The sequence below is a fragment of the Pangasianodon hypophthalmus genome, chromosome 20, assembly GCF_027358585.1.
Source record: "Pangasianodon hypophthalmus isolate fPanHyp1 chromosome 20, fPanHyp1.pri, whole genome shotgun sequence".
NCBI classification, from domain to species: Eukaryota; Metazoa; Chordata; class Actinopteri; order Siluriformes; family Pangasiidae; genus Pangasianodon; species Pangasianodon hypophthalmus.
Genome location: NC_069729.1, coordinates 17932942 through 17958302, shown reverse-complemented (window position 1 = coordinate 17958302; position 25361 = coordinate 17932942). Strand labels below are relative to the sequence as shown.

The window sequence follows — 25361 nt, the reverse complement described above, 5'->3', positions numbered from 1 at the left end:
GAACAAGATTAAAATTAATGACAAATACATATTTTCACTTAAAATCAACCCTACTCGAGATATCAAGAAAACTCTTTAATATTGCGATATTGCAGTTTCCTGTGTGTATGATTCACTCTAAACAGTGGAGTGTGTCCTGTCTTCACCAGGTGACAGTAAGGATGGAGAGGAAGGCAGTGTGATCCACTACGATGACAACGCCATCTCCAAGCTGCTGGACCGCAGTCAGGACGCCACCGAGGACACTGAGATCCAGAACATGAACGAGTACCTCAGCTCCTTCAAGGTGGCTCAGTATGTGGTGCGGGAGGAGGACGGAGAGGTGAGGGATGAGTCACGGGTTCTGTTTCAGCTTCAAATAAACCATTTCACAGAGATAAATCTGGTTATGTTACAGCACATCATATTCCTGACTCACTTTGACCTTCCTGCGTTTTTTCTAGCACATCACTGATGACAGGTTGTTTACACTGTCAGGGAGACACACCCACATAGTTATGGTCAGGCACAGTATTGCTGTTTTTGTAGCATTTCGACAGACGTTGTAAGATTATAAAAAATTTTTTTTTCTTTACTCATATCAGAATGATCTTACTTTACAAAAAAAGTACATTTTAAACAAAAAGATTTGATAGATTTTTTTTTTGTTTGAATTTGGTTAACCCAGGCTGGTGAGGGAAAGACTGTTCATAGCTGCTATAACATAAGTGATAAACTTGTATCACAGACACTCCTTGTTGTTCCATAATAAATAAAAAAAACTAAGCGTTGGCAAACTGATGTGGTCTAAGAGGAATAAAACACTTGACAGTAACTCTGCTTCATCACACCATCCTGTGATTAACTGCGTACCTCAAATAGTTTTTTTTCCTTACCTATTCAACTTCTACCTAAATGAAAATTGCAGTATGAATTAGGATTAAAAAAAAAGCATAGCACTTGTATCAATAATTGGCAATTTCTTTTTACATATAGTAGAAATATGAAAGGATGGAAAACATATGAAAACCTGAAAACTGTGCCTTTAAACACTCAGGACTCTGTACATACACTATACTGTATGACCAGAAGTATGTTTATACCTGACCATTACACTCGTATGTGTTCCTTCCCCAAACTGTTGCCAACTGTACAAAGTTGGAAGCACACAATTGTCTAGAATGTCTTTGTGTGCTGTAGCATTACAATTTCCCTTCACTGGAACTAAGAGGCCCAAACCTGTTCCAGCATGACAATGCCTCTGTGCACAAAGCGAGCACCATGAAGACATGGTGTGTGAAGGTTGGAGTGGAAGAACTCGAGTGTCCTGCACAGATCCCTGACCTCAACCCCACTGAACACCTTTGGGATGAACTGTAACATTATCTGCACCCCAGACCTCCTCACCAACATCAGTGCCTGACCTCACTAATGCTCTTGTAGCTGAATGAACACAAATCCCCACAACCATGCTCCAGAATATAGTGGAAAGTCTTCCCAGAAGAATGGAATAAATCTGGAATGGGATGTTCAACAAGCACATATGAGTGTGATGGTCAGGTGTGCACAAACATTTGGAAGTATAGTGTAACTGTGAAGGTAAAATTGGTTAAATAACTAGACACGTGGTAAATACGTTTCTTGCCCTGGGTTCATCACATAAATTGTGCACATTAGATTGGAGCGCTTCCCCTACTTGCGACCAGAGAGCTGGTCTCTTGTTAACTCTGTGTGTGACCTGTTGTAGGAGGAGGTGCAGAGGGAGATCATTAAACAGGAGGAGAATGTGGATCCTGACTACTGGGAGAAACTCCTGCGCCATCATTACGAGCAGCAGCAGGAAGATCTGGCACGCAATCTGGGGAAGGGCAAGCGCATCCGCAAGCAGGTCAACTACAACGACACGTCTCAGGAGGACCAAGGTGTATATATATATACACACACACACACACACACACACAGAAACGCACTGACTCTGTATTTATAGTATTAATGTTACAGGAGCAGACAGTGTGGACCTCCTACAGTCTGATGCTTAAATGTATGTGTGTGTGTGTGTATGTGTGGGCATGTGTGTGGGCTCAGAATGGCAGGATGATCTTTCAGACAATCAGTCCGAATACTCAGTGGGATCTGAGGATGAAGATGAAGATTTCGAGGAGAGACCTGAAGGTACTTTCTTTAAAATCACAAAATCATGCAGGGCTTTTAAAAATATATGTTTATTGATGCTAAACACTTGTCTCGTTCACTGTTTGGCAAGAGATTTATAGGAATTAGTGATTTAATGGTTTTATAGGAATATACTTCATTTTAAAAAGTAAAATATTTATTTTATTTTAAAATACCCAAGATATCTTGGCTTGATTTCAACCATTATCAGTAGAAACAATATTTATTTATACAGACAGAGGTCATGTGACTTCCACAGAGTCTCTGTCACATGATAGTATAGTCTTTATTTATTTATTTTTATAGTCATATAGACTCATGACATAAAGGCCCTAAATAAATGAACAGATTTTACAATTTTCTGCAGTAAAGCAGCCTTCGTAATGCATTTCACAGTTGATGATGCCATTTTTGTGTAATAAAATAAAATAAAAACTGAACATAAAAAATTTGGAAGATTAAAGACTCTTGAAAGACTACTACTACTACTACTACTACTAATTATTATTATTATTATTTGTTGTTGTTGTTGTTATTATTTATTTATTTCATTTTTACCTTGTTACTCTCAGGTGCAGTCCCTTGGGGATACTTGCACACTTTTTAATTAGAGAAATTGTGTCACGCACCTAATATACTATATGGTTTAGAGTAAAGTTTTGCACCCATATGCCTTAAATGTGCATTATTACAAAAAAATAAAAGACGGGAAAAATTGTAATAATAATAATAATAATAATAGTTTTTCACTGTTAATATATTTTGTTATTTGTGATAATGAAGGAACAGAAACCTAATACCATAAACATTTTGAAGGTGTACATGACATTTTTTTTTTTTTTGCACTTACTTGCACTTACACAAGGTTACACAAACCTTTGCACTCCATCATAACATGTTGATCTGATTATACACAGTTTTGTTCCACTAAACTGACTGTTTTACAGGAGGAAGGCGACAGTCTCGCAGGCAGCTGAAGAGCGACCGGGACAAACCGCTGCCTCCACTGCTAGCTAGAGTAGGAGGAAACATAGAGGTGTGTATGGTCAGGATTTTTCCTCACATTGGTAGTTCTTGCTGTAAGTATTTAATACTAAACAATTTGTCTGTGCATACAGTTACAATAGCTTATCATTTCTGCTTAATGGACATCACACCGATTCTGTCTAATGCCTTTAGAGTTTTATAGCAGAAATGATAAACTACTTACACTGAAATAATTTACCACTGAATTACTGCTTAAGACATTTTGGAGCTTTAATATTATTATTTTTTTATGCAAGAACTTTTTTGCCTGATTTTTTTAAAAATTATGCTGTACTTATTACTGTAACAGCTGCTAAATTTATATGTGTTGCCATTATTTTAGAAATGTATTAGTTTATTCATTTATGCTACTATGTCACATCTGTTATTTTACATAGAACATGGGCTTCTGTTAAGAATCCTGTATATTCAGTGAGAATGCTGTGTTATACCTTCTGCATAGCTTCTATTGTGCACACAGTCATTTCACTGATTTTGTGTATTTCTGTGCGTAATCGCGTCTCAATTCCATCCCAGGTACTTGGTTTTAACGCGCGTCAGAGAAAGGCCTTCCTGAACGCCATCATGCGCTGGGGTATGCCTCCTCAAGACGCCTTCAACTCCCACTGGCTGGTCCGAGACCTGAAGGGGAAAAGCGAAAAAGAGTTCAGGTTCTGTTGCACAAATCAAAAACCTAGAACTAAAATGAAAAGTCATTAAAAAGTATTTTGTTGGTAAAAATGTTCCGAATGGTTTCCTAATGTAGAGTTTTCAAGTTTAAATAGTGAAGGTGCCAATAATTCTGGAGTTGCCTATTTGTTTTTTTAGAGACTTGTCAGAGAGAAAAAAAAGCTTCTTTTAAATTTGTTAACGAATATTTTTGGTTTGTATTTCAGAGCGTACGTGTCGCTGTTCATGAGACACCTGTGTGAGCCGGGAGCAGACGGAGCGGAGACGTTTGCGGACGGCGTGCCGAGGGAGGGTCTGTCCCGACAACACGTCCTCACCCGGATTGGAGTCATGTCTCTCGTGAGGAAAAAGGTAACATGTCGTTTACAAAATGTATGATTATAATGCAGTATTAAAGGTTCACAATATTGTGTACTGACTGGACTTTTAACATGCACGATTTTAGAACAATTTAGTTCTACACTCTGTAATAACTAAATGTCTGTAAAAGCCTTTATAATATCTCATCTCGTTTCCTTTCTGGAATTTATCTGAGCTCCTTGGCGCTTTGCCTAATTTATTTATAATATATGCCAATTTCTAGATTGATAATTCTGAGTATTTTTATGAAGCTGCTGTTACTTTTTGAATTTGTTCGATACATACAGTATATATGTATACTGTATGTATATATATATATATATATATACTGCATGTATCCAAAAAAATTGGAGTAATGCTAGCCTATTTTACTAGCTATTTAATATCACGTCTGAGTCTGTTTAGGAAATTTCATCATCCAGGACATGACTGTAAAATAATTTTTAAATGCTCAGTATTGTGTAACTTCATTTGCACTTGCAGGAATATTCACTGAATATTCAAGAAAAGTGCATGTCTCTGTACATCTCATCACATATCCAGTCGACAATGAAAATCAGTGCTTGTACTTATTCTGACTTAATGTGTGTGTTTGTGTGTGTGTGTGTGTGTGTGTCTGCAGGTGCAGGAGTTTGAGCATGTAAATGGGAAATACAGCACTCCAGATTTGATTCCTGCAGGTCTGGAGCTGAAAAAGCTCACAGAGAGTCTCTCTTCAGACCCAAACACCCCTGTACCAGCCAGTCCTGCTCCGACTCAGCCCAGCACCCCGGTACCATCAGGTTAGTGTGGCTTAAACAAAGTACCATTCACCGTGGAAATTTCTTAAACATCGTTAAAAGGGTGCCAATAATTCTGAAACTGACTAAATGTTATGCGTAATGATCTCTTCTGTTGAACAGACAAACCTGAGAGTGGTCCCGTTCCTCCAGAAGATAAAGACAGCGCCGAACATGACAGCACGAAAACAGTCGAGACTGAGGTGATTGAAATGTGCAAATCCCCCACAATCTCCCATCTAAAGACAGTGACATGTTTATTCCTTTTTTTTTTCAACCAGCAATTCCGTCTCTCTTCTCAGACATCCAAAGAGTCCGAGTCATATCCCGACAAGATGAGTGAGAGTGAAGAACTGAAAAGAGGTGGCGCTGAGCAGAAATCAAACGAAGAAAACGAGAAGAAAGATGACTCACCCGCCGAATCGGAGCCCTCGACCAATCAAACGCAGCCAATATCCAAGCAGAACGAGCAGTCCACCAATCAGACGGCACTTATAGGTGAGAACAGGAAGTAAAATGTTAAGAGCTGTATAAATAATGCCGGTAATTATTATTTGTTTTTCTTTTACTAATTTTTGAAACAAAAAAAGGGTGTTGGTAAATTTACGGTGTTGATTCGTAGGACAACAAAGTAAAGACGTGGAGAACACAGCTGAGAAAACGGAAAAAGACGCTTCTTCTGCCATGAAGTTGGAGGACAAAGAACCAAAACAAGGTTAGAAAGGTTCTTGAAGCGTTATTTTAAAAGAAACATATTAAATAAGAGTGCCAGATTTATACTACTAAGCTCGATTTCTGAAGTAACCTTGATTTAAATTGTGCATCTGAAAACCGTACGGTTTTACACTCCAGTTGTCCTGCAAGTGGCCACGTGTTATCTAGGTGATAAGAAAAAGACATTAGGAAAGTGATCAAAGGCGAGTTGAAAACAGGATTAAAACTTAGCATTGCAGTGCAGTCTAAACAATTTTAACTGTTATTTTACTCAGACGTAACAAATGTTATAAAATATGATAACAGCTGTTTCCCATGAGCCCAAATCTGAGGACGCCACTGAGAGTCAGCTGAACGGAGAGAAAGAAACGAGGGACGAGGTGGACGAGAACCAAAAAGACGAAAAGAATGGCGCTAAGACACGCTTCATGTTCAACATTGCAGACGGAGGCTTTACAGGTGAGTTTAAAGCTTATGCTCACTCAATCTTACGACTAAATCGAGTATAGATGAGTGTAGTAGTAAATGGTAAGTGGATTTTTGTTGTGTTTGTGTTTCTCAGAGCTGCACACTCTGTGGCAGAATGAAGAACGTGTCGCTGTGTCATCCGGTAAGATGTATGACATCTGGCACCGGCGCCATGACTACTGGCTTTTGGCTGGCATCGTAACGTATCCTAATTTAGCTGCGATTCTTTTAATAAGTCTTTTTGACCTTTCATAGGTGTTATTCCACAATTTAAGTTTAGTTATTTCAGTTTAGTGTAGTTCATTTCAGTTCAGTTCGGTTACTTCAGTTCAGGTTCATTAACTCAGTTTAGTTACTTCAGTCTAATTTTGTTAAATTTTGTTTAATTATTTCAGTTATGTTTAGTTAATTATGTTTATTTCGCACAATTTCATTTCTTCATGTCAGTTTAGCTTAGTTTAATTACTGAATTTCATTTCAGTTTAGTTGCTTCAGTTTAGTTCACCTTAGTTCAGTTAAGTTCAATTCAATTCAGTTTAGTTAATTCAGTTCAGCTTAGTTTAATTACTTCATTTCAGGTTAGTTCAGATTAGTTTAATTACAAGTGACTTTATTTAACATTATTTAACACTATTTACTTTAGTCCAGTTTAGGTACAGTACTTCACTTTAGTTTAGTTGTTTCAGATTAGTTAGCTTAGTTCACTTCAGTTCAGTTCAGTTACTTAGTTCAATTAGGTTAGTTAATTCAGTTCAGTTTCAGTTACTTTGTTTTTCCTTAGTTCAGTTACTTAAGTTTAATTAATTGTAGTTAATTCAGTTCAGCTTAGTTTGACTCCTTCATTTCAGTTTAGTTCAGCTTTGTTTAATTACTTCAGTTCAGTTCAATTCTGTTTAAGTACTTCAGTTTAGTTCAGCTTAGTTCAGTTACTTCAGTTCAAGTCACTTCTGTTTATTGATATAAATAGTTAAATTTATTTGGATTACTTTAGTTTAGTTATTTCAGTTCAGTTTACTTCAGTACCATACTATACGACTCTTTATTGCCACACAACAGTAGTGGTAGTAATTTGGTATGGTACAGCTCAACAATCAACAATCGACAGTACACTAAATTAAGCGCAAGACAGGACAAGAAAATAAAAATGTGCATGATTGAGATGTGCTGTTGATGTTGAATCAGTGCAAAAATTGGCCAACAAGTAGATGTTCAGAAAAGTAGTATTTATGGCACCCAGTAGCAGCGGTAGTAGTCAGAGTTGAAGTGTAGCAGTACTGACCAGGAGTGCAGATATAGTAGTACAGTACAGGTTGTGGGGGAAAAAACATTATGGCACTGCAGACTGAGAGAAGCAGGAACATATCAGCAGAGGAGAGAAGTGTTGTGTGCTCTGATGGCAGAAGGAAAGAAGCTTTTTAGTTTAATAACTTCAGTTTAGTTTCTTCTGTTTAGTTTAGTTCAGCTTAGTTTAATTACTTTAGTTGATTCAGTTCAGTTTAGTTTAATTTCTTTAGCTCAGTGAAGTTAATTCAGTTCAGGTTTAGTTACTTCAGGTGAGATTAGGTCAGTTTTGTTCATTTCAGTTTAGTTTTTTACTTCAGCTCAGTTCAGGTAATTTCGTTCATTTTAGTTCTTTTCAGGTTATTCACTTTAGTTCAGTTCAGATTAGTTTAGTTAGTTCAGTACACAAAATGTATTTATTTATTTAGCAATGGTTGTGTGTCCTCTAGGTTCTGTTCATTTCCAAGATGTCTGTGTGCTCTTGCCAGATGTTTGTTACCTTTTCCTGTTGCCATATTTCTTATCAATAAATGAAAGACTTTTACAAGTATATTTTCAGCCACACCCCCACCTACATGCCCCTCAGCATTTTTTGTTCTTTTTTTGGTTTGTGTTATTATGCACTATGTAAAACTAAACCACATAGCATGAGCAAATAGGTGTGAAAAAGCTCTTAGTTACCTCAGGTTAGTTCAGTTGCTTGCTATAATATTACCCATATTTGGCCCCTTGACTACATCTGCGTGTCTCAGTCACGGCTACGCTCGCTGGCAGGACATCCAGAACGACCCACGCTATGCCATCCTCAACGAGCCCTTCAAGACTGAGATGAACAAAGGCAACTACCTGGAGATGAAGAACAAGTTCCTGGCACGGAGGTTCAAGGTGAGTCAAATTATACACAAAATTGTTCTAAAAAAAAAAAAGAATTGTTCTACTTAAGAAGCGTCTTTCTGTCTGCCTCAGCTGTTGGAGCAGGCCCTGGTGATTGAGGAGCAGTTAAGGCGGGCAGCTTACCTGAACATGACGCAGGACTCCACACACCCAGCCATGGCGCTTAACACACGTTTTGCCGAGGTCGAGTGTCTGGCCGAGTCGCACCAACATCTCTCTAAAGAGTCTCTGGCTGGAAACAAGCCGGCTAATGCCGTCCTACACAAAGGTTCAATGATGGCTGCCACATTGTCCCACCTTGCTCTGTTTAATCTCGCTATCATCGAGCCATGCTAACTTTCATGTTTGTTTCTGCCAGTGCTGAATCAGCTGGAAGAACTGCTGAGTGATATGAAGGCGGATGTGACAAGGCTGCCGTCCATGCTCTCCCGCATCCCTCCTGTATCCGCACGACTCCACATGTCTGAGAGGAGCATCCTGAGCCGTCTCACCAACCGAGAGCCTCAACCCCAGCAGGTCAGAATCAGGACTCAATAACTATTCATGAAAAGATCACATCACTCACCTGGAAGGACAATAAACTCCACTTGACTTGACAGGATGTAAGGAATATAACACTGGAGACATTCTGTTCTAGGATCATCAGTGAACAAAACATTATGAAGTGTTTTATTTCTCTTATACCACTGCAGTTTGGCAACAAATATTTATTTATATATTTATTAAAAAACAACACACTGTACATTACATATAGTTAGTTCCTCCTTATCACTTACATTATAGATGCTATATACTGTCATTCCTTCACATTCTCTAGAAATGCACCATGACATGTTACTGAGAAACTGCACAGTGTAAACTTCTCCGTCCTGAAGACTTTCCCATGGTGGAAAACATCTAACTCTGACTGTTAGAAAGTGCAGACACTGGAGACTCCTTCTATAAATGTTACATAAACATCTCCTTCAGAAATGTTCACCATATCAACGATTGTCTGTTTTTATTTATTAAATAACTACATGTATATTTTAATCTGTTTATTATTAGCCTTAGATTAAATGTGGAGCATTTCTGATTTTTAAGTAACATGACTAGGATTTTTGTCTTATTAATTTCAAGAGAGAGAAAAAAAAACCCAGAATGTTTATAACTAACTTATTTCGTGGATGTTCCACAACATTAAGTTAAAATAAATAAAAACTTGTAATCATGGATGTTAACAGTAACTCCACTTTGCATCAGGACTCATCACATCACCCCATCATTGATTATTTTCCTATAATAGCATGCCATAAGTGTTTTATTCCTACACATCATGCAATCTTAGTTTTAATAACTAAGTGACATGCTAAGTCATTTTCAGTCCTTAGAGATTTGTCCTGATTTTTCTCCGTGTGTTTGTGCTCAGCCTTTTCCACAGGGATCTTTTGCCTGTTCTTCAATGTACAGTAACAGTTTTGGAGGAGGATTTCGAGGTCCTGCTGGAGCTGCCATGGTTAACTACAGCCAGATGCCCCTGGGGCCGTACGTTAGTGGTGAGTATCTTCTGACTCAGCAGCAGTCCAGCTTCCCAAGAGCTAGAGGAGGACTGATATCAGTATCTTTCAAATAAAAATATCTACACTCGAGTGAATCACTCTGCACCTCTAGCCTCATGCATGGTGTTTACACTTAACATTGATTTAACACTCTGTTTAGGAAAATATAGAGTGTAAACCCTTTACAAGATTTTCCCAATTTCTGTTACTTCCTTAATGACTATGAATAGAATTTTAAAAACAATTTAAAAAAATCTCTAAAGCCAACTGTCTACACGTGAGTTGGATTTGGAGAACATCATGCAGCAACAGTTGTATGTCTAGGTAAATGAATTTTTTTCTATAATTTTGGTTATCAAAGTTAGAATAAAAGCCTTTTTTTTTTTTTTTTTACCTGGACATAGCTCTCAAATACTTTATTCATGAAACTGCCAGAAAACTGGAGTGTTATACTTCTGGTATTTTCTTAGTTTGAATAAAATAAGAAAACTTAAACATATTGTACATGCGCAAAATAAAATGTATAACTTTAGTTTATATACACAGTTCTGTATATAAGTTCTGTTTTTTCTCATCAGTTAATTTTCCAGGCCTTCGTGGGCTGGATTCAGTGTGCTCTGGGGTAATCAGGGTAATCTGAGTAAATCTGTCCAGCATCTGAAGTTGATGCGTGTTGTTCTTAAAAGATTTAGCCATTTTCAAGAGCAGCTTGTAGTTCTAATGCCCTCTGCTGTTTAAGAGCTGAATTGCAAAGGCAAAGAAAATGTAGACAAGCCACCCATGTGACCTGATATGATTATTACAGATCGAGAAATATTTTTAAGCTTTACACACTTAACCTTTAATGCACATTAGTGATGATGTTCATCCAGGCTGGTTCCCAGTTTGGAGTATTGAGATTTTCCTGGGTTAGTAATGTACATCAAAAAATGAACAAACAAAACAAACAAACAAACAGAAAAAACTAGAGGCTTTTGGACAAGTGTCTTTTAGATTAGTTAATTGAAAGGTTGAATTAGTATGAAAGAAGAGTTCACCCTGAAATGTAAATGTTTATTGCTTATACCTGTTTAATTCTCCAATTTGATTGGTCAGAAATTGTTGATTCATTTTCTATAACAGCAGCTCTGACAATAGTTCTGACTTCAAGGCAAATCACAGGTTCATATTAATATCATTTCTATAGTAACAACTTCTGACATGGGAAAATATTCATTAACATGACAAGCTGCATTTTTTTTTGCTTATTTTGTCTTATTATTCTCTCTCAAGAGAGAAAACAGAGGCTGGTGAGGGAACGACTGTTTATAGACTGTTTACTGTTTATATACTGTTTATGTGCTATAATGAAGGAACTTACTTGTTTCATGGACGTTCCACAACATTACATGTATCTATAAATGGATAAAAAATACAATGTGTCGTTCTTTAATAAATCAAATTGTAATGATTGGCAAATTGCTGTTGTCTAAGAGGAATAAAACATGCCAGGACGTGCTGCTTTAGGTAACACTAACACTAACATCGGGTCGCATCACACCATTATGTTATGCCTTACTAATCACATTGTAGCAATTACGATAATCTTTCGTTTGTTATGATCCTTTCTTTTGTTATTTTGTTATCGTTTGCTCTACATTTTGAATTCAACATCTTACCCATAACCTACACTGATTCCATGTTTCTATCTTGATTAATTTTATATAGTGTCCTCAAACGGTCCTCCAGTACCCAGCAGCCACATGGACAAGAAATCCAGTGAGGTTTTGAGAGACGTGTCTCCACCTGACCTCAAATCCAGCAAACCCTCGGACGTCATCTGCATCGAAGACTAGCCCTCATCTTAATCACTTCTCTGTCTCATAGATAAAATCTGAACATTATTCTGGAACATTCCTCCCACCATACAAATAAAACTAATCTTATGAATTGCACTTTTGTCTTGAAGCATTCTCGCGTGTGCGCTTGTGAGTTGATCAGTATTCTCCTGCTTCTGTTTTTGTTTTTTAATTACTATGGTCGATAGAGAGCGATCCGAGGACAGTGCGTGACAAGGATGCTCTCTTCTTCTTACGGATCTTTGAAATCTGTCATTTCTGGCATTTTTGAGACATTTATTGGATCTTTTTTCCCCAGCACCAGAATCTTTTACTGGTGCGTGAATGTGGTGCGACATCTAGAGGTTCTTCTTGTGTACTGCATCCGGAAGAAGGAAGATGGTCATGTGACCCACATGCTAGTTATTGATTATGCTGCTTGCAACGCGCTGTATGGTGGTTAAAGGCATTTTGGAGGTGATGGGATATAAAATGGATATAACCCCCATTTTATGTGCACTATAACAGTCTCTGAGTGCATCATAAGAATTATTCAGCCATAACCTGGAATTATTCATGTGTTACATACAGTCCTGTCAGGCTTTTTATTGTTTTTGCTTAACAACAGCGTATAAATGAAATTTTGCTTGATGATATGAACATAAATATCTAATCATGAGCAAGGATCCTGACAGGCACTGAGTTTCTTATCCATTAACTGTAAAATAGCTGCAGCACTTTTGTCTTATTTAAGGATTTCAGCTCCCTGGTAACACTACTTCTGCAGGATTATGAGTGTGTATTATAACAGTAATGGATTTGTTTCTCTTTACTTGACTGTACAAGTGTATCAAGTGTTGAATTAAGCTGGGGTCGTATTACAGAAAAACTGAAAATCCTACCTTAGGATCTATGATAAGGTTCAAGTTTGTTTTTCCCCTACGAATTTAGAAATATCTCATTTTATCTCAAATTACAAAATCCTAAAATAGTCAATAATCAGTTGCCATGCCTGTTACTAATGCTGCGTTAATCACAATTGGGAACTTTCCCCAGTTTTCTTCCCACTTCCCACCTTTCATGCCATCTCAGCTGTTAAGCATAACTAAAAATTTTACAAAAAAATTATAAAAAGTATGATGTTACATTCTTTAATAAATAAAAATTGTAATTGTTGGCGAATAGCTGTGGTATAAGAGAAATAAAACACTTCGTTATAGGATTATTTTCCTATATCTACATGACGTCAAGTGTTTTATTCCTTACAAACTTCAGCAGTAGGAGCTTTCTGTAATACGGCCTCTGAAATCATCTTAAAAATCATCTGGAAGTGATATATGCCATGTTTACTTCTTTTATCATTTTCACGATATTGCTTTAATCCGAAGTTTATTGCCTTGTTGCAATCATTGGGCAGAAAATTTGAAACCATACATTATGTTTTCTCCAAATGCCAATGCCTGCTTGGCTTATTATTAACTACTGCTTATATTATTATTATTATTTTATTTATTTATTTTTTTTGGATAAATGGTCTATGATCATAGGGCACTAAATCGATTTTGCTGCCATGGAAGGTGTGGAAGTGGACTGTTTTGTGTTTACATTTTAAATCTGTGTGTTTTAGTAAAAGCATTGAATGTGAAGCTCATCTGGATGCATCAAAAGACATCCAGTAATTTAACCATAAGCGAAACCTCATTTCATTCCCCACGTCCTCATGCAACGTGACGGCTTTTCTTACTCTAATAGAGATTTTCAGTTTGTTTTCTGCCATTAACTTACATGCTAATGCCTCTGATCACAACACACGGTGTAGTTAAGTACTTGAATGGTGTTAATATTTGTGTGGGGGGTGAAAATGGTTCAGTGTTCATACGTACGCACAGCGCAAAACCTCAACGAAACCACTTAAGTACATAAAGAGAGCCTCAATAACCAATACCATTTAAATAACGAATAATGGAACTTCAACTTCTTGTCATCAAGATGATTGTATGTACTTTCAGTTATACGATCATGCGTTTGTACCATTTTCGTTTTTATTATCGTAGTGCAGATATTATTGAGCTCTGGTTAAATGCAATCAAACTGAAGTTAATATGAATGTAATGAATTTTGAAAAAGCTTCAGTCTAATACTAGACATCTTTTCATTCCTGTGCACTAGGCTTCAAAAGCTACCAGAAGGCTAAAGTTGATAAAGACACTTTTAGCTGTGTTTCCATCCAAAAACCTAGCAAGTTGAAAAAAAAAGGAAAATATGGCTTTTTAAATATAAACACGTTATAAAACTTCTTTCACTAGACAAAATATAAAGAGAGTAAATGAACAAATTCATAACGTAACAACTCTGTTTTATCTTATATTTCACCTAATGCTAGTAAAATGTGTTTTTTTTTTCAGCTAGTCGCATTTCCTGATGCACTGATGGTTTTATATACCTTATATATATAAATATACATTTTTAATTATTTTGAAACACCTTTTCCCCTCTTTGGATGGAAACATTGCTAAGTGCTGTGGTGACTACGACACAGCATGCACAGTCACTTCTTTGGTTCGTTGGAATTTTGTTAGCCAGCCTGGACCAAGCTACGAATATAAAGCCTAAATCTAACCAGTGTTACTGTTTGGTTTTAAGAAAATTGAACAGATGAAGAAGTGTGAATTGTCATCGTTTTACTTTGTACCGAGTGCATTTGTTTAATGTGTTTTAATAAATTCTCTCCAATATGAAAACTCTTAATTGGCTCTGTATTTTAAATAATTAAAATGGATTTTACTGTATTTTGTGTGACAAAAGTTTTTTCTTTATTTTTTAATCAATTTTTTTTCCAAAAATTGTTTTGTCAGTCAGCTATAAGGTTGGAATTTAAATCACTTCAGGGCAATTTAAATGTTATAACTCCTTAAATTTCAACATTCATGCATTTATCCATTCGAAAAATAAAAATGGCTGCATTTTGGTCTTAAAAGTGTAACAATGTTGAGTTTTTAGCATAGAATTAGCAAATGCCCAAAAGGTTGTTAACTAGCATCCATGCTAATGACATGAGGACAGTAGAATGATTTACTTGAAAGCAAAATATTAATAATTTACTTTCTATCTATACTTTGAGTAACAGGTTTGTACAAAGTAAGTCAATATGACAATATCATTAAAAATAAAGAAAATGAACGAGATATTTTATTTTGGATGATGCAACTTCCTGTTGAACATGTGATTTGTGGATTATACCAAACATTTCATCGGGGTGAAAGTGTTCAGGTAATGTTGTAGGACAAATTCACACATTTTTACAAAATTCTAAGATTTCTGAAGTATTATATTGATTATATTTTAAGATAAAGCACAGCTATAGTGGAATGGGCAAAATGGAGGAGAAGTTAAGTCATGAGTCAATGTAAATGCTAAGCATGGATGCTAGCTAATAACTGAGGCTAACAATTTAGCTAGCTAGCACCCAGTCATACACTGTAAAGGCCGAGTAACTTTGGAAACAAGACGAAGCTATCAGGAATGTCAGTATTTCCCTCAGAAAGTTAGATTTAGCATTGTCTGCTAACCAAACTTTCATGGGTTCTGAGATATTAAGAAACATCAGTGTCAGACCTGCTGAAGTGGAACCTGTGGCACAAAGACATTTAAGTTTTAAGTCAGTTTGTTTCAGACTTTCATTTATTATTAGCATTACCGCAGCCTTGCTAATACATTTCACCATTTATGGTTTTCCTGAAACAGTTAAAAAAAATTAACGATTAGCAAGAAATCTGTGGGAAGTTTAAAAATGATTGAAAAAGTCTGGAATATTTTCGCAAACTGTGAAAGAGTTCACATAAGCTGGTTGACAGTGGATTTCAAATTTGCAGAGAGAATTTAAAAAATAAAATAAATGAATGCAAAAAGTGTTGTATTGAAAGTATTGAAAAAGATAGCATTAAAAATGTTTACCTTATATTTAGAAAAAAACCTCTCAGCTTTTACTATTCTGTCTATCAAATAATGTATCTTTGTTTCCATCGGAAAGCTGTTGGACGTAAAATTTTCTACGGTTATGCTGTCTTGCTAACTGCTCTAAAAGATGACTGATTACCTACTACATTTACATTTATGCAAGTGAGGCGAGCCCTTTTTAAGCACTCCAAGCATAAAGCTGTTAAATGACTTAATATTGCCGCAAGTCTCCAGTTTACACTTGGATGAGTTATGTATCCTGAGTGTCAGGATTATATGCAGATAGGGATTCACCCACGTAAACATGCAGATGTAAATGCACCCATTCAAAACATATGTAAATCTGATCACCCAAACCACTTCAGGATGTCTGGGACACATTTCAGAAGCATGTTATATAAGTGTATAAAGGTCTGTCTCTTTACAAGAGACATGATGACTGAAACCCCTCCTAATATATTACGGTAAAGGTCGGCACTTCGAAGGATTTGAAATGGCACCCATTTTTTACCCCGAAGTACTGAAAATGTGGAAAACTCAAGAAGCTGGTGGTCGAATGTAATGAGCTGTTTTGTATATTATGTGCCATGTACCGATCAGGCTGCAATCACAGGTATAAATATGGTAGAAAGCTTATCAGGATACGATCCAGATACCAAAAACCAGCAAAGTGTCACATAGATAGAGCTGCAGCTTAAGACTGGGGCTGGAGGAAGTGTTGACTGCAGAGAACTTACAGTCAAATTATTGCCACTACACATTCCCTGTACATAGCCTTGTGGTAAATGCAACATTTACATGCGTGATGCCCTACTTTTGGAACGGAAGGCTTAAAGCCATGAAACCATGAAGGCTCAGTGTTGTCAAATTGTGATAATGGAAGTAAAGTTGTAAAAAAAATCATTCAATAATTCAACGTTTTATCAGGTCTATTTACTGTAGCATAGGTGATGTTCTAGGTATTCGATTACTGTCTGTAGTCCATTTTTTGCTCTACACAATGCATCGGCCCTTCTCTATCCTGTCCATCAGCGAAAAGCGAATAAATAAAGAGTGTTATAACACTTCGGGATGTGCTGTCATTGAAAAATAATCAACTTTGGGGTGGAAACGATAATGTTTTTAATTATTTTCCTATAATAGCATGTCTGAAAGTGTTTTATTCATCTTATATCACAGCAATTTGCTAATAGCTAAATAATTTGAATTAATTAAAGAATGAAAAGAATGAAGAGAAAAGAATTTTTATCCAATTATTGTTACATTTAATGTTTTGGATGTCCATGAAACAAGTTAGCACCTGTTATCACTTATGTTATAGCATCTATAAACTTTTGAAGTTAAAAAAAAAAAAAGTGGCAGAAAACTTACTGATCCTGGAGACTCCTTCCATAAATGTTAAATAAACGTCTGCTTACAGAAGACATCACCATATTCATGTTAACAGGTTTTTATTTGTAAAATAACAACACATTTGTAATCTGTCTGTGGAGCGTCTGCCTTTAGCAAATACACAAAATGTCCACCAAAGCCCCTGCGAATGATTTTGTGATTATTTTGGAATCTTGATTGCAGTGTTGTGTGTAACTTTTCTTTTATTCTAAGTTTTTGATTGTATAATACACAAGTTTGTTCCTGTAGACAATTTTTAGGATTTGTATTGTGCCTTATTTCTTAGTTTATTTGAATAAATGTAACTGTAAATCAAATCCATTCACAATTTAAGACCTCAATTAGCAAATTCTATTTATTCCCTCTCTTAGGACATCTTAGAGATGGCGTAATCCCCCTTCTCTCTCTCTCTCTCTCTGTCTCTCTCTCCCTTTGTCCTATTCCTTTTTCCCCCATCTCAAGTCCCCGCCTCCTGGCTGTGCTCTGATTGGATGCTGAGTCTCTCTCCAGCTCTGCCATTGGCCCTAGCACAGGAGAAAAACCTCTGTTTTCACTCAGTGGGGCTTTAAGCAGTGTTTAGCAGTTAGGGGGAGAAAAGAGAAAGGGAGGGAGGTAGTGAATGACAATGCAGGGAGGGAGAGAGGGAGCAAGGGGACGGAGAGGAAGGAGGGGCATTGACATTCATTCAGCCTGAAGAAGGAGTGGGAAAGTAAACAGCCCTCTCGGAGGCCCACGAAGCCAGAGGGAGATGTGTTTCAAATGCGCCGGGTTTCATAGCAGGAAGTCCATGCTAGCTTGTTGGGGTTGAATTGCCTATCAGGAGGCGCTGAAGGTTTTCCTCTGGAAGTCTGAGCAGAGACAAGAAGGTAAGGGTGCTGATTTACTGTCCAGTTACTTTCCCACTCATACAGGATGTCTCTCTGTCTCTCTCTAATCTATCTCTCTTTCCAAAAAAGGACAGAGGCACCATGAAAAAAGTGATGGAAATATAGAAACATAGAAAGCTTGTATTCCTTTGAACATATACACAGCTGTCAGAAGAAAGATCCAAGCACGTGATGCCGTCTTGTGTGTCTACTTGTGTATATTGATGATAATTGGGTATTTTGAAGTCATTTTATTATGTGCCTGTAAAATAAAAGACGGCCTGGGAGAGTGGTATTTGTTTTCCACGACATTTAATGTAACTATAAATGGATAAAAAGTACAATGCCAATTTTTTTTTTTTTTTAACAATTTAACTTTTTTTTGGCAAATTCCAATGCAAAACATAGCCAGGACATGAGGACTAACACTTTACAAACTGACAGGATCCATCAAACAGGTGGTACACATCCACACGCTGACCATGCAGGGATGAATTGCTGTAGGAAGATGAGACAACTAAACCAGGAATAACAAGTTTTTGAAGATAGAAGTTCGTTCATCAGTTTTACGGCTAGTTTTTACATAATTAATAAAAGTTCCAGGTGATGGGTAAGATAGAACCAGGCATTTCCTTCGGGGTTCCTATAGAGATTTGAAGGAGATACCTTTAACATTATGCTGTGTGTTAGAGAAATGATTCCGTAACACCAAAAAATTAAAATTATTAAATGTTATAAAATTAGTATGCATACACTAAATACATTAAATACTGTCTTACTAAACATTAGAAACCAAACTTAAATTAGCTATAAACAAGTAACAAAGTAAGTTACTGCCTGTATTAATTGTTTTTCTTAAATAATACAGCTTAATTAATTAATGTTTAGTCAAAGCAGGATTGAAAATAGCTCCATATGAATTAGCATAAATTAAATTACAGCATATTATAAACAGGTTCATGTAGATTGGTGCAGACTCAATTTTATTCACGGAAAGAGAATCTGATCGGTCAGAAGGTATTGATTAATTTTCTCTAACAGCGGCTCTGACAGTAGTTCCAGCTGCAAGGCAAATCACAGGATTATATTAATTTATTCCTTTTAAAGCGTTATTGTTTCTATAGCAACAGATAATTCATATCAACTTGTATGATTGACACTTCAGTTAATCTAAGGCTAATAATAAATAGATTAAAAAACATATCATTAGTTAACAAAGAAAAATGTAAGTTTTCTGTAAGTAGATGTTTTTTTTTTTTTTTGGACATTTATGGAAGGAGTCTACAGTGCAAGTACTTTGAAATGGTCAGTTTTAAGTTTTCCACCACAGGACAGAGGAGTTTACACTTTGTGGTTTCCCGTAAGATGAGAAACTGTATTTTTTTGTGTTATTAACTTCAGGAAACAGGAAAAGGAGACTTGTACTAAGACATTAATATATCAACATGGACTGGGGGGCGTGGCTTATTTGACTAACCAGTGATAAAACAGCGTAAAGTTGGGCGTTGTTAATGTATCGATTGAGGGTGCAGCTAGTTGTAGGAAGTCTACAGGTATAAATAAGAAGCCAGAAGGATTTTTTAGATGTTTTATTGCTCAAGTAACTGCTGCACATTTATTGTGGGGTTGCACATAGCAGCGTTTAGAATGATAACTCATTGTTGCTATTGCTTGATACTTTCCATTATAAAATATAAGTAATTAAGTCCTATATCTGTGAGCATGTAATCACTCCACCTGTGATTATGTCGAAATGTCCAACATCCTGTGACGCAAAATATTTCCAAAGTATTCAACGAGTTTCACTGTCATTAACACCATTCAGCATAACAAAAACTGTAATACTGGCTTGTACTGATATCATGCCATGAATTTTTCATAGCATCCCACACTCCAACATCATAGCCTCACATTGTTTATGCGTCAGTGTACATGAGGGCACTGTGCCACCCCCTAATCTGGATCTTGGCTCGCTCCGCTGCTTTTCCCCTTTCACCGAGTTTCCTCAGTATCCCCGCGAATCAGCGCTTCAACAAACCCAATGTTTTCCCTGTTTCCCCCTGCTGAAAATCCCTGTGTCATTAGCAGTCCATGCATGTGTGAGGCACAGCTCCACCAGCAGGCTTTTCTCTCATCGTACGAACACAAAGTTTAAATAATGCTTACTATTTCGTGTTCATGTTTATAAGAATTTCATTCAAACCCACAGGGTCACTAATGGTTCAGTACTAACACCTGATGAATAACACCTGAATGTGCAGTGACTCAGGTTACTGCTGTATTTGTCCTCTTTTCATACACATTGTCAGCTCTGTCTTGTGCGACTACGTCACTTCAGAATATGATATAACCACACGTTCAGTTTGAGTGAAGACTTCTTCAGAAATCTATCACAGAGACGCTTCATGTTCCTGTTAGACAGCAGTGTGAGATGTGTCTGTCACTCAGAAGCGTGGGTACAGGAGACCTGAAGAGTATACGTACTCTCCACACTGAAAGGATAGACAGACAGACAGACAGACAGATAGATAGATAGATAGATAGATAGACATATAAACAGAGACAGATAGACAGAGAAGCAGACAGACAGACAGACAGACAGACAGATAGACAGACAGACAGACAGACCGGCAGATAGATAGATAGATAGATAGATAGATAGATAGATAGATAGATAGACAGACATATAAACAGAGACAGAAAGACAGACAAAGAGATATACAGACAGACAGACAGATAGATAGACAGACAGGCAGACAAGCAGATAGATAGATAGATAGATAGATAGATAGATAGATAGAAAGACAGACTGATAGTAATCAATTCTGTAACACTTTCTGTGAAGGCCATATGTATAATGACTTATGAATACATTCATAACATTATAGTGAATTCATAAAGAGTTATACACATCATTATAATTTTTAATGAAAAGGGATTTCAGTTTGTAGCACAGTTTATAATGCATTTATAAATTGTTAAAAGAATTAAAAATGTTAAAAGAAGTCATGCTTATAGCACATTATATCACCATTATATCTTCTCATAATGCACTATGCAAAGTGGGGCTTGATGACATAATGTGTTATGAACATTATTTATATAGCATAGTGTGACTGTTTCACAATGTATAATAAAGATAGCCATGGAGTGTAATGTATTTTCATAAATAAATATAACAATATTTATAAGGTCTGATGAATGCATTATAACCTGATATGGAAATGCTAGTAGTTTATTATATATATGTGCCATATATGCATATTTTATGTATATATATATATATATATATATATATATATATATATAAACTTCATAGAAAATACTACTTTTAAATTCTTCTTCTTCCTTTATTTTGCACCACAAGCATTATAATATGCTATAGTATTTAATAATAATGATAATAATAATAATATTAATAATAATAATTATTATTATTATTATTGTTTAATTTATTTATTTTAATTAATAAATAGATCAAAATCGATACTGTTTTCGTGTTTGCAGCTGTATAAATTCTCTTGAGCACACTGTGATGGAGTTTTCTAAGGAAATGTAATCTGATGTATTTCTTTTTTAGTGACGCACCAATGCAGTAAGCATACAGTAGACATGTAGGACAAAATTGATAAAAATAAATGCAGGATGACTTTTGCATGGTAATGTACAGTATATCTGTATTTAATTTCACAATGCTACATTGCACTGTTACTGTTATTGCATGCAATGAATTTTCCATACATTTATTATTATTACAGACTCTATACATGCTCTTTACATGCAGACTCTATGCTTTGTGTGTTAGCTTGTTGCTAAAATAATAGTCAAGAGGACTCAAGAGAACGAGATCAATAGCTTCTTTTGAAACATGTTTGCAAAGGCGATCCTTTTGTCGTGATTATTATAACAGCACCTGATTGTGCAGTGCTTTGTGTTTCTTCCAGGTGCTTCTTCTAAAAGAGTTTTATCTAATTACATAAAGGTAGGCAATGAAAACTCCGGTAGAGGGTATTATCTGTGTTACTGTAGGATCTGAAAGCCTACTGAGTCCACGAGCAGAAGAAAAACTGCTGTATAAGTAAGAAAAACTAAATAGAACATGATTGGGCATGCTGTTATTAAAAAAAATTAACAAATGCTATTTTCCTATAACAACATGTCCCTAAGTGTTTTATGTATCTTATATCACAGCAATTTTGAGCTGATTAAAGATCACTTCAACAATTTTGAATTGATTAAAGATCACTATATTGTACTTTTTATCCGTTTATAGTTACGTAACATTGGGGAACCCCACAAAACAAGTTATATGCAGTTATCACATACGTCATAGCAGCTATAAACAGTCGTTAACTCACCCGCCTCACTTTTTTATCTCTCTTGAAGTCAAGGAAGACAAAAAAGGTAGAGCAGACTTCTCTGTTCTGAAGACTATCATATGGAGGAAAACGTCCAGCTTTACCTCTGACCGTTACAAAGCCCTGACACTGGAGACTCCTTCCATAAAAGTCAAATAAACACCGCCTTATAGAAAACTAAACCACATCAGTAATTACACGTTTGTAAAATATGTTTATGTGGCGCATCTGCCACATAGTTGTTACTATAGAAACAATCTTGTAATAGAACTAGCTTCTGACCAATCAGAATTCATGTAATTAATTATATGTTGCGTATTTTATAAGCAACAACGTGTGTAACGTAAACTATTGCTTGCTGACTCAGATTGTCTCTGTGAGAGGGGAGGTGTCCTAGGTAGTGTCTCTGTCAGCGCTGAGACAGCACCATTTTTGCTTGACTGACTCCCAGTGTTTGTGTGTGTGTGTGTGTGAGATGGTTCATAAACTCAGCCAACACTTGAACATCCTACACGGCTTACATAACATTCAACATTCCACAAGTGTCAACTTCATAATTGTTCATACTTTTACACACTTTTATGCATTTTTTTAAATTAAAAAATATCAGCAACACCACACATTGCACTGAATTACTTTTCAAGCGCATGCAAAAATGAAAGAGTCAGTAATTTTATACTATGACACACAGAGTCAGAAAAAAGTGAAAGTCCCTTTTTTCGGCAATATAATCATTTTCTCAGTGGGTATTGTTATATATTATTGATATTAAATATATCATTATTGAATTTTTTTGCTGCAGTGTAAAATCCTCTCTTTTCAACTGCAGTTAATTTTCAAATTTTTAAATCGTTATAATATATTCAAATTTAATATTTGAACAGTGAATACATTAAGCCTTGTGCTTTTCATGATGGATGGATGTTAATTTTAATGATATGTTTTAGAAGCTGCAAGCGATCACAGTGGGGAAATAATAATGAAGGAAACAAAAGAAATTGTGGGGAAAAAAATACATAGTGAAATAAAAAGTATATTTTAAAATAAAATAAATTGTTAAAAAAAAAGGCATCGTGGTACCATTAATTAAAATTAAATTGAATAGTGAGATCCATAGAAATTCAATTTGGCGACAAAATAAAAAAGAAATTTCAAAAAACAAATAAATAAATAAATAATATTATTTGTATAAATTCTATTTTCTGTATATTTTCTTTTTTTTTTATTTTAGTTTTCATTCTGACTGACCTAATACAAACCTATCAAGCCTGGCGTTTTAATGATATGTTTTAAACCAGTTTTATCTCTCAGGATAAAATGATGAAACAACAACAATAATAATAATAATAATTTTGAGCAACAAAGACATTTATGTTTTAGTTTAAGGTAACAAAAATAGACAATTATTATGCACAAATCATATTTAATGCATGCAACGTAAATATTCTTTAATTCCCTCAACAGCCTTTTAATCCTCTCAGTTTTATGATTTGTCAGTAAAAAACAGACAAACGAAACAAGCAAAAAACACACTTTCATACCCAGAAACCACAGGGGGTGCAAACTTTTGCACTCTGCTGAACATACAATGCTCCTCATCCCATCAGTTCTGTGTTCATCATGCAGAAGTGGCCCTTGTTGCTTTTCAAATGGAATGTGACTCTTTATGATTAGCATAAAGTCCAAGCAGCCCCCTGAGAGAAAAGCCAAGATCTCACAAAGCTATTACTGTGTAGCGTAATACAATCAATAAACCGTCCACTGCCTCATAAAGCCGCTGTGTAGATACTTCATGCTAATGTTCTTCATGTACTACAGGCCTGACTTCTTTTCCCCCTGAGAGACACAAATCATCAGCTACAACGTCTGATTCATTCTCAATCTTTTATTTATGGAGGCATATTTTATTATTACAGTTCTCCTCTGAATGAGAATCGTCATTTCTTATTCACTGGGCTCATTCAGATCAATATTTTCTGATCAGTAATTTTTAAAAAGCAAGAAAAAAATACATTAAATACTTTCTCTCCAGGAATATGTAGCTCATACAATTATGACCACCTCTAAACCTAAATGGTTTAAAAGGTGGTTTTCAATGGATTAAAACCTAAATGGTTTTCAATGGATTAAAAAAAAATTAAATCAATCCATTTAATTCTATCCACGTCTCGATAACAGCACATCACTCGCTGCATGACGATGACCTTCTGACCTGTGAGCTAATCACCAGTCGAGCATTTTCACTGACGAAAGCTGAAAAGATGCTTTTGTAAGTCAGTTCCACAGTTTTCTGCCACAATCGTGTCATTGTGTGTTGTTGTGCATGCGGTGGGCTGACCCAAGTGACTGCCGAAGTTCAGTGGCGTTTGGAAAAAACAGATTCAAATAAACCTGGTACTGAATCTGTGTATGGCAGGCCCAAAGGCCCAGTGCATCATGGGATGGAACTCAAAACCCACCGGTCATGTTTTTTTTTCTTGTATCTTGAAATTTGATATTGAAATTTGTACCTTTCTGATGACAATAAATGCAATATATTTGTATATATACACACACACACATACATATATATATATATATATATATATATATATACACACACACATATATATATATATATATATATATATATATATGCAACAAAACTACTGACAAACAAATATACAAACAAGTAATCAAATAAATTAAACAGGATAAAAAAACAAACTAACATATAAACAAACAAACCACAGGAATGAGACAAATTAAAACACATTAAAACAACAATATCATTGTTTGCGAAACAAATACTTTTGTTATTATTTCATTATTCTAATTAAAAACAAATGAAGCTAATTTATGAATCTGAAAAATAAATATATAAACAATCAAACAGGCAAACGATTAAACAAGGAAACGGGCAAACAAACAGCCAAATAAACAAACAAACAAACAAAAAAAAATAGATAAAGAAATAAATAAACCACAGTCACGCAACAAATAAAACAACAATATCTTTTGTTTTTGTAATACATACAGTTTCTCAATTCATTATTCTTAATCTAAAAAAATGAAGCTATTTATAGTTTAC

The 25361-nt window shown here is 35.6% G+C and overlaps 2 protein-coding genes across 5 annotated transcripts in view; both read left to right on the top strand.

Annotated features, from left to right (window-relative positions):
* The window catches only part of chd5 (chromodomain helicase DNA binding protein 5), a 49187-nt gene extending 34721 nt beyond the window's left edge, over window positions 1-14466 (top strand). The window contains exons 24-40 of one of the 2 annotated variants that reach the window (XM_026932854.3): window positions 150-322; window positions 1727-1901; window positions 2065-2151; window positions 3099-3187; window positions 3715-3848; window positions 4074-4218; window positions 4850-5009; window positions 5130-5209; window positions 5309-5504; window positions 5629-5721; window positions 6027-6179; window positions 6283-6391; window positions 8222-8354; window positions 8436-8631; window positions 8722-8879; window positions 9772-9898; window positions 11609-14466. In XM_026932854.3, coding sequence (XP_026788655.3) covers window positions 150-322; window positions 1727-1901; window positions 2065-2151; window positions 3099-3187; window positions 3715-3848; window positions 4074-4218; window positions 4850-5009; window positions 5130-5209; window positions 5309-5504; window positions 5629-5721; window positions 6027-6179; window positions 6283-6391; window positions 8222-8354; window positions 8436-8631; window positions 8722-8879; window positions 9772-9898; window positions 11609-11736 — 2336 coding nt within the window. In that variant the 3' untranslated portion in view covers window positions 11737-14466. Of the gene's footprint in view, window positions 1-149; window positions 323-1726; window positions 1902-2064; window positions 2152-3098; window positions 3188-3714; window positions 3849-4073; window positions 4219-4849; window positions 5010-5129; window positions 5210-5287; window positions 5505-5628; window positions 5722-6026; window positions 6180-6282; window positions 6392-8221; window positions 8355-8435; window positions 8632-8721; window positions 8880-9771; window positions 9899-11608 lie in introns of both variants that reach the window. The other variant, XM_026932852.3, reaches the window with a different exon arrangement.
* A 299-nt stretch (window positions 14467-14765) lies between these two features.
* Window positions 14766-25361, top strand: part of arhgef10la (Rho guanine nucleotide exchange factor (GEF) 10-like a) — a 151820-nt gene continuing 141224 nt past the window's right edge. For 2 of the 3 annotated variants that reach the window (XM_053242448.1, XM_026932983.3), the window contains exons 1-2: window positions 14768-14988; window positions 17439-17933. The gene's annotated coding sequence lies outside the window, so the exon portion shown is untranslated. Of the gene's footprint in view, window positions 14989-17438; window positions 17934-25361 lie in introns of all 3 variants that reach the window. The other variant, XM_034314470.2, reaches the window with a different exon arrangement.